The sequence below is a fragment of the Podarcis bocagei genome (genome assembly GCF_964188305.1).
Source record: "Podarcis bocagei genome assembly, chromosome: 16".
In the NCBI taxonomy this organism is placed as follows: Eukaryota; Metazoa; Chordata; class Lepidosauria; order Squamata; family Lacertidae; genus Podarcis; species Podarcis bocagei.
The window spans coordinates 40331263-40340679 of NC_138142.1; the positions used below are offsets into that span (position 1 = coordinate 40331263).

The 9417-nt window shown below is 47.8% G+C and overlaps 1 protein-coding gene across 13 annotated transcripts in view; it reads right to left on the bottom strand.

The window, feature by feature from the left end:
- The window catches only part of PIP5K1A (phosphatidylinositol-4-phosphate 5-kinase type 1 alpha), a 46881-nt gene extending 40180 nt beyond the window's left edge, over nt 1-6701 (bottom strand). For 8 of the 13 annotated variants that reach the window (XR_014002696.1, XR_014002697.1, XM_081173574.1 and 5 more), the window contains exon 1: nt 3186-3273. Coding sequence is in view for 11 of the 13 variants with exons in the window: in XM_081173574.1 (XP_081029700.1) it covers nt 3186-3258 (73 nt within the window). In the remaining 2 variants the exon portion in view is untranslated. Of the gene's footprint in view, nt 1-3185; nt 3306-6243 lie in introns of those variants that run through there. The other 5 variants (XM_081173569.1, XM_081173568.1, XM_081173571.1 and 2 more) reach the window with 4 other exon arrangements.
- Nucleotides 6702-9417: the final 2716 nt, after the last annotated feature.

The window sequence follows — 9417 nt, forward strand, 5'->3', positions numbered from 1 at the left end:
CTAACACCTCTAGCCAATCTCTAATAACTTGCATGAAACCGTTCCCACTGTACCTCCCCTCAAGCCTCAGCTCCACAGCTGAGTGGTTCAGCACCTTCAGACAGACAGACAGACAGACAGACACACACACACACCCCTCCAGTCTCGACATCTTCCCTTCTAAGCACTCTCTGAAAAATCACTTTTCTTTAGGATAAATATATTTACAATTCATTTTAATCTGAACGTTCGGGCAGGGGACTCTGTCGACCCTTAAAAAAAAGCTGAGCTGTTTTGTGTTACTTTTGTTATCTCGAGAATTGTACTGTTTCATTGTTTTAAGCTGTTTTTGTTAAGCAGGCTTGCACAGCATGATCCTAAAGAGGAAGGATATAAAATAAATGATAAATAAATCTCCAGCCCCCTTATGACCTGAATCACAGCTGTCAAGAGAAAAACAAAATGCCTGGGGAAGTGCCATAGCTCAGTGGGAGAGCATTCATTGTGCATGTAGGTTCCAGGTTCAATCCTTAGGTATGGGTAAGAAAGGCACCCTGCCTGAATTCCCTGGAGAGCTGCTGCCAGTCAGTGTAGACAGTACTGAACTAAGTAGACCAAAGGTCTGCCTCAGTATAAGGTAGCTTCCTATGTCTCTCTCAAAATTGGGGGTGGGGCAAAATCCTTCAGTCCAAAATGGGGGAAATCTACAGCTCTCCAGTTGTTGTCAAACTCCCAACTCCCATCATCCTCCCAGACCACTAGCCATGCTGGCCGCAGGAGCACACGGGAATCTGAGCACATCTGGAGGGCCCCAGATGTTCCCCACCTCTGCCTTCGCGTTTTTCACTATGTCAAGAGGAAGCATTTGGAGAGACAGCTTTCAAAAGCGATGAGGAAAGTCCACAACCCATCTGTACTTTCCCACTCTGGCTCTCTGGTTTGTTTCCCCACAGAAGACAAGTGCCTCCATTTAGGCAGATTTGTTTGAAGGACACTCAGGAAGCACCATTCCATTGTGTTTGAGGGGGGGAATCCTCCCCACCTGAATGACAAAACAGCACCAGCAAAACAAGGCCTTAAGATGCAAAGTGATGGGGGGGGGGGAGCTGTGCTGCTGTTACAAATGGACCGAGTTTAGAGGCATGGGTTCAAAATCTGCCTTAGGCAAGGACAAAGTTTGGGGTGGGGGCTGTTTAGCATCTGACCAAGTCATCTATGAAATGGAAGCAGCAGTTAATGACCCTCACAGGATCGTTTCCAAGGAGATGCACAGCCTGATCAGAAGCATGATTATTCGCAACTTAAGCCCCGCAGAGTTCAAAGGGCTTTAGTAAAAACAGAGTTTGTGAGCCAGGAAGCTAAGAGCTCAGAGGACAAGGGGACAGAGTGAGGCTTAGGCGAGCCATATTTCTGAGCTGCACCCCTGGGTGTGGGATTTTGTCAGATTTTCCCACCTCCCCCCCCCATCTATAAAAAGGTGGTTTAACATTATCCCACTGCATATGGAAGGTGTAAATCTTAACATAACCAAGGCTGCAAAGAGCTTAGAAGCTGCCACCTTAAAAAAAACAAACTCACTAGAAAGTTTAAACAGCGCCAGTCATATTTCCAAGTAAACATGTGGAGGGGTCAGTGGTCCAGAGCTGCAGAAAGCTTGAATTATATCATTTACTGAATTAAGAGTGCCGTCTACAGACAGACGCATTGCAATTGGTTATTTTTGGCACATGACCTATTTCAAAGTGAAAGGAAAGGGCTGTCCAGCCCTGGTGGGTGTTCTCTATCCTCCCCCTCCCCCGCCCAACATCTAGACACAGACGATCCCCAAAGAGTGGCTTTTACTGGTAGGTGGGCAGGATGGAGAGAGAAGGGCAGACCAGACAAATGTTAACTTTTATCTATAAAGCCAGAGATAGGCAAAGAAACAGCCCTTGGATTCTATGTGGGCAGGATACCAAAAGGACACCATGAGGGTTGTACCCAAGGGACCAAAAACTGAACAGCTGATTCATTTTGAGCATGTTCATCCTGCCTTTCTAAAAAAAAATAAAAATACTTGAGGCAGCAAACAGAGATTGAAAGCACATCTGGAGGAGAGGGAGAAAGAGCAGATTCAAAATTAAGGTGAAATTAAAAATATGAGACTTGAACAATAGCAGAAGAAAGTGCCTGATGAAAAAGGAAACCTATCAGAAAGTGGCAAGTTTCAGCTGCCTGCAAAATGTGAGCTAGGAGAGTGTCTTTTGGCAGGATGTTCCACTGCTCTGGAGCCAGCACCAAAAAGGCTCTACTTAGTATGCCATACCAAGAAGGGTTGGGCTCAGAAGATGACCCCAAGCACTGAAAATCAACAGGTGTAGGGGCTGATCAGTCTCCTTGACAGAAGACCAGCAAGAATAACTTTGTGGTACCGGTGCTACAAAATTAAAAGAAGATGGCTGCACAACTTTCCCTGGCCTGTTTGACAAGTCTCACTTGCCAAAAATCTTACCCAACAAAGAAACACACCAGGAGCTGTGAGTGGTGTTGGAAGGCCTGATGTAGCCCTGAAGTGGTACATTTCAAAGGCCTACTACCATATTATCTGCTCATCCCTTGAGAACTTTGACTCCAGACGATGTGTGAGAATGAGCTAGAGAGAAATTGTAACAAAATCAAGACTTTTCAAACCAGCTCTTCAGAGCAGCTCTCAGGAAATCAGCTGCTATCGGGTAGGGGAAAGATGCATTTGAAAGCAGGTGGGGACAGAGAGAAAAAATGAACTTCTTCTTTACTGTCTGAAAGTGTCCTGCTTGGAAGCAGCCAATAATACTCCATTTCAAATTTTAACTACTGAGGTGACATATCTATCTTCTATCTCCAGGCTTTCTGACTTACAGTTTTCAACACTGCAGGTTTAAACCGCTGCCTTCTTTCTATATGTCATAGTGTTGTCTAAAAATATAAAAATATTATTCTTGTGGATATAAATGTTAATTAAATCCACACACTCTCTCTCTCTATATATATCCAGGCTTTCTGACTTACAAAGTTTTTACACTGCAGGTTTAAACTGCTGCCTTCTATATGTCATAGTGTTGTTTAAAAATAAAAAAATCTTATTCTTGTGAATATAAATGTTAATAAAATCCACACCCTATAATCACTCAGGGGAATTCAAGGTCTCATTCCTTCCTAAAGCATGGAATACAAAGAGGGAAACATACCATCCCCTGAAGTCCAATAAGGTGATTGATGGTCAAAGGTTAAGAAATCTCCCTTTTCAGTTATCTCATCCATGTCCCTCCAAGATGTACACTTCAGCCCTGCAGCCTGCTGCTCTCCGATAGGAGAAGATAAGAAGCTTCCCTCAGGACCGGTGGACTCCCACCCAGGAGTCCAGCAACCCAGCCTCTGAAGCCTGCCCACAACTCTGTGGCAACCAACTACACCACCCTTCTTCCGAAAAGACAGATCACACCTCCCCTTCATTTAATGACATCAAGGGAAAGGATGACTTATGCACATGCTCCCACTGACCCCGGCACTGCAACAGCAAAAACCCCTCACCATAATTCAGGAAGTGGGCTGGACCCTGCTCCAATCATTCCCACAGAAGGAGCCCCATCACTTCCCATTCTGCTTTTGTACACCTCCCACCACCCACAAAAGGGTCTCAACTCCTCCTGACCTGCAAATAATACTCCTCCAACTCCAGAAAAAAACACACATATGCATGAGCTCAGACCGCAAGCCAGTCAGCCAGATCCTTCCTTTAGAGAGTGCCCAGTGTCCACACAAGCCCCCTAGGGGGAATAGACTGGAAGTCACTGCCCCAAGGACCTCCCTGTGCCCCCTGCTCGCATTAACCTTCCCCACCCTCAAACACTAGGAACCTAAGATGCTGCCTTAAGACAGTCAGAAGCTTGGGTCTGTCTAGTTCAGTACTGTCTATGCCAGTGTTTCCCAACCTTTTTTGGGCAAAGGCACACTTGTTTGATGAAAAAAATCTCGAGGCACACCACCATTACAGCCCCGTGACGTCAGCGCGCAGCGTCACGCCGGGAGGGACGCACGAAAGTGTAAGTTTCAATTTTTTTCCCTCCCCCTTGCCGGGGAACCTCCAAGCTTTGGGGGTGGGGGGGAGGAGGCAGCAAAGCGAGGCAGCAAGGAGAGCGCGGCTTGGCTGGGTGAGCTTTGGCAGGGGCAGGGAATGAGAGCCACGAGGCGGGCGCTGCGGACGGAGGCGCTGCCCGCCGAGCTCACAGGCAGCCAGGCAGGCAGACGGCGAGAGCCCCGCGCTGGGCGGCCTCTCCTCGCCGCCGCCGCTGCCCGGCCTCTCGCCGCCCGACTCGCCCGCCTCCCTCCAGGCAACATCTCGCGGCACACCAGGCAACATCTCGCGGCACACTAGTGTGCCGCGGAACAGTGGTTGGGAAACACTGGTCTACGCTAACTGGCAGATCTCCAGGCTTTCCAGCAGGGACCGATGGGATCAAACATGGACCCTTCTATATGCAAAGAAGGTGCCCTACCAATGAGTGACAGTGCCACCCCATAACGCTCTTGTTAAACTGAAAAGGAAAACAGAAAGTCATTCATACACAGAAGGAACTTTGAGGACTCAACCCGCAACCTCAAACCACCAACCACTTGCTTCTCCACAAGGGCTCATCCTTGGGATTCACTCATCTACTGCCCAGAGAACTGCATACAACACAAATGATACCAAACCCACCATAAGGAAGGCCCCGCTCCTTTCCTCCAGGAAATGGCCCCTCCTGAACACCCCCACCAAAGCAGGGACTTGTTTCCTTAAGCGACCCCACATCCCACACAAAAATGTGTTCGTTCCCAGAATCCTCTCTCCTTATGCCAAGAGGTGCACCCACTCACTCACCATATGCTCAGTGTCAGGCTCCCACTGCGCCCATTTGGGAGATCCCTCTCCAAAACCCAGCAATCACCCCCAGTTACTGGAAGATCAAGGACCACCATGACAGCCCCTTTCTCAGGCAATGAGCCCCACACTGAAGGAGGCACTTCATTCATCAATGCAACACAACCCCCAGGATGCTCCACCCCAAAGAAGGGGATTCACTGCCTCCCCATTGCTCAGCAGAAAGGGTCTGGTTCATTATATCACCCTATACACACCCGCCAATCCAAGGGACTCTGCCATCTCTAACCTTCCGTCTTTATTTAATTTTTATTTAACAGCATTATACCCAAACCTCCTATTCTCTGAAATCTGCCATTTTAGTATACGGTTGCAGTTTTAAACAAATTGTTGTTGAACTCTGCCTTCTCAGTGCTACTTACAAGCAGGAAGGTATCTTTTCAATTAATGGAATCTGCCATGGGGTGGTGGAATATATCCCCCCCACAACTCTCTGCAGCCTTCCCATACACCCCACATTCAAGGCCAACTACAGTACTCCCCCTGCTGAGAAATAAGAAAAAGGCCCTTCCACACCCCACACACTGATCGCTCCCCAAATAAAGGCTCCCCAAACCCATCACCCTTTTCACCCCTAACCTGAAGCCCCCTCCCCAAATAAAACCCACAACCACCTTCCTTCCTCCCTCTTTGGAGGGAGACCCATAACCCACCCCATATATTCCCTCGCAAGCAACATAAGACCTGCCAGCTGTCTTGCCCCTTCTCCCCCCCCATTTCCTCTAATTTGCCCCCCCAGGAGGGGCAGAAGTCACTTTTCACCCCCCCAAAAACCCCTTCCCATAAGCAGCCCACAAAGTACCCCTCTTCCAAATCTTCCCCACTGAGTGCTGGGGGGGGGGGAGGGAGAAGAAAGCTGTAGATTTCCTATTGTGGGGCGGAGGATCCGGTCCCCCAAATCTACAAGGGGTGGGGAGAGACTGACACCCCACTGTGAGTGGGGGTCTCATTCACCTCCCCCCCTAAACTGCCCCCCACTCACAGGGGGAGCCGGTCTCTTTCTTCTCCTCCTCCTCCTGTAAATTGGGGGAGCTGAGACCCTTCAATAAAACAGCTTCCCCCCCCCGCCCAGACACCTGTGTGGGGTTCATTTACCCCACATAAAGATGCAAAGCCCCCCCGCCCCAATCTTTCTATTCCCCCCTCCATGCAGCCCCCTTACTCACACGGGGGTCTCAGGGGAACACATTTGAAGACCCCCTCCCCAATTATCCACCCTGCCCCCCCCACAGAGAGGGCATTCCCCCCCCCCAACCAACGCTCCTCTCCGAGATTTAACACTCCCTCCTCGCCACAGAAAAGGGAGTCCCAACCTCGCCCCTCACCTGAGGAAACGCCGCTGCTCCCCCCAGGCTCGGGCCCGGCCGACGCCATTTTACCGCTTCACCCTCCTTTCCGCCTCCTTTTCTTTAAAAAAAATTATTCCGTATTATTATCAATTTTCAAAAAATAGTATTTTTTTCGCCGCCTCGCTTTGCCTCACGGCTGGAATCCTCTTTTTCTCGTTGCTTTCTCCACACCGCTCTTCATCACCATCATCATCCTCACCACCACCCCCCGGCCTCTTCGCTTGGTCTCGCCCGCCTCGCTTCGAGCCGCGACTGCGGGCCGCACCACCCGGGCGCTCCGAGGGGTTGCCACGCTTCCTCCCCCGACCCGTCTCCGATTTTTCACGTCCGCAACCCCCGCTTCCTCTCGTGGACCCGCCCAAACGGCGCCGGGGCAAACCAATGCACGCAAAGGGGAGGGTGGAGCGTCAGAGCGGCGGCTGGGCGAGATGGGGGCGGGGGCGGGAAGCTCTGCCTTGTTTATAACGGACCGCGGGTAAGGGGACCGATACTGCGCATGCGCCAAGAGGGATGTGGGCGGCCGAGGCTCCGGAGAAGGCAGCCATGCGTCGCGTGGAAGTGGGCGGGGCTCCACGGCATCTCAACGAGCGCTGTCCTAGTTGACGTTGCCATAGCAACGCCAGGCTGCGCTACCCCGGGCCCCTGAGGGATGCTACCTGATGCAGTTACACCGTTGCCATGGCAACGCGGCCTTGTTCAATCTGTGCAGTGAGATGACCTCATCAGATGTGACACCACATATTATTATTATTATTCATTTATTATTAAAAATAGCATCAGAAACACTAATAAAGATAACGACCCCCTCCACTACTATTGTATCAAAATTAGCTTTTGCATCCTGGCAAAATAGCTTTATGTAATCTCTGCCTCGTGAAGGCCTCATCAAATGTGACACACCAGTGGCATCACATCATAGCCACTGTCAGGATGAGATAGAAATGCAATAAAATAAATAACATTAGCAATGTGAATAAAAAATAGCACTAGCATCACGGCAAATTAGCATTAGGCATTGGGTCTCCAGCATTGTTTAACACCATTTTAGTTAGTGGTGACAGAGGACGCTGGGGAATCCAGATCTAACTACTGTTCACTTTGGAACAAGCATGCAATATCTCTTCACTGCCCCTCAGCTGCAGAATGCATTTGCTTTTATCTCGATTAGTAAGGATTATCGCCCTCGCCCCTTTTTTAAAAGCAGCACAGAGAGATTATCTGAAAGCCATTCCTTCTGTTGCTGTCCAGAGATCAGAGCAATGCTTTGGCAGATATTTTACAGTCCAAAATCACCTAATGAAATCAAACCACTCCGTTTTACAATTGGCCTTGTACCCCAAGCCTTTGCAAGAAAAAGCAATATCTCCATACCATTTCCTTCCACCCTGATGAGTTTTACCTGAAGTTTAAAAAACAGGTTGAAAGAAGTATGTGGGTGTGTATGTGGAAAATTCTGACTTCTATGTGGCTGTATTGTAGCTTACTATATAAAAGTCTCATATCTTTAGCTCCACCTACTTTCCCCTCTGGCCCTGCCCACTATTGACAGGTGGCCCCCAGAAGGCTGCCTCTGACAGAATGTGGCCCTTGGCCTGCAAATGGTTCACACCACACCTGTATAAAATGGACCTAACTCTGCTGAGTTGTGCAATCTTTTCAAAATAATAATAATAATAATAATAATAATAATAATAATAATAATAATAATTTATTTATATCTGAAGCTGGGCTCAGAGCAGCTAACAACAGTAAAATAATACAACAAAATCTATTTAAAGGAGGTGCTCTTCGGTGGAAGGCACAGATTCCTGTTTTGCTCCAGGCACAATTCTGAACAGGAACTGGAAGAGAGAGAAAACCCTTACCAGGAAGACTTGCATCACTTAGGCAAGCTTGGTTCCCTTTTCGATTTCAGACGGTGTTAAGAGGCTAACAATCCAAAGGCCAAACCAGGAGCTTAAACGACAAAGTGGAGGTCACTGTGCTCAGTTTCATTAGGCAGCTAGCTCAGATCACATCAGATAAAATCTTGGCCAGCTTCCCAGAGGAGGAGGAAAGCTCAGCAGGGAAACTCCAGAGGCTCCCTGCTCATCGTCACATTTTTAGGCCCTGGAATCACATATACATATAAAAACCAATAAACTCGGGGGAGTGACATAAATGGACCTGAATGGAAGCTTAATTCAAACTCTCTGACCTTTGCTGCATAATTAGGCTCCATAGCCCCCTTACAACTCAACAGATCACCGGTAATCTTATACTGAGGAAGTTTCAGTGATCCCATCAAAGCACATTTTGAAGTTCTTATTTACCTCCAGTGGTAAGCCACCATGCCACACATTTCATTATAAACCAAATCCTGAAACTTCAAGTAAAATAGTCTACCATAAATGAAAGTACATGCCACATTGATCATGACCTCACCAACAAAGTGGTGACAATGTTGAAAACGTGTGATAATTTGACTAATAATAATTATAATTTTATTATTTATACCCTGCCAATCTGGCCGGGTTTCCCCAGCCACTCCCCAGTTACAACGTATCTAAAAACTTTATTAAAACATCAGTCCTTAAACTTCCCTAAACAGGGCTGCCTTCAGATGCCTTCTAAAAGTCAGATAGTTGTTTATTTCCTTGACATCTGAAGGGAGGGTGTTCCACAGGGCAGGCACCACTACCGAGAAAGCTCTCTGCCTGGTTCCTTGTAACTTCACTTCTTGCAGTGTGTGATACCATCTATGAAGTAACTTCAGTGAAATTTCACAAACAGAACTAGAAACTGATTTTAATGGATGAGTGGCCCCTATTTTGTTCCAGTCTTGAATCTGAATTATATTGCCTATATCCAGTGCTATTTTTCTAGAAAAAAGAGGTCCCGGAACTCAATATGAACACCTCCCTCATTCTCTTAGAATGGCAATGGCACTCACCTGCGTGGTGCAAGAAATAAGTTCCAATTGACAAAAGCCTATTACCTAATTCGCAGACTTTCCACAGTGGTTCCACAGTACCATAAGTAACATGCGGGGGGTTGGATTAGAATGATGATGATTGGACAAGATGATCCAGTTTTCCACTGTTACGATTCTATGTACCAATACATGAAAAGCTAAGATGGCTCTTCAGCCCTGAGAATGAAGTCACCAGT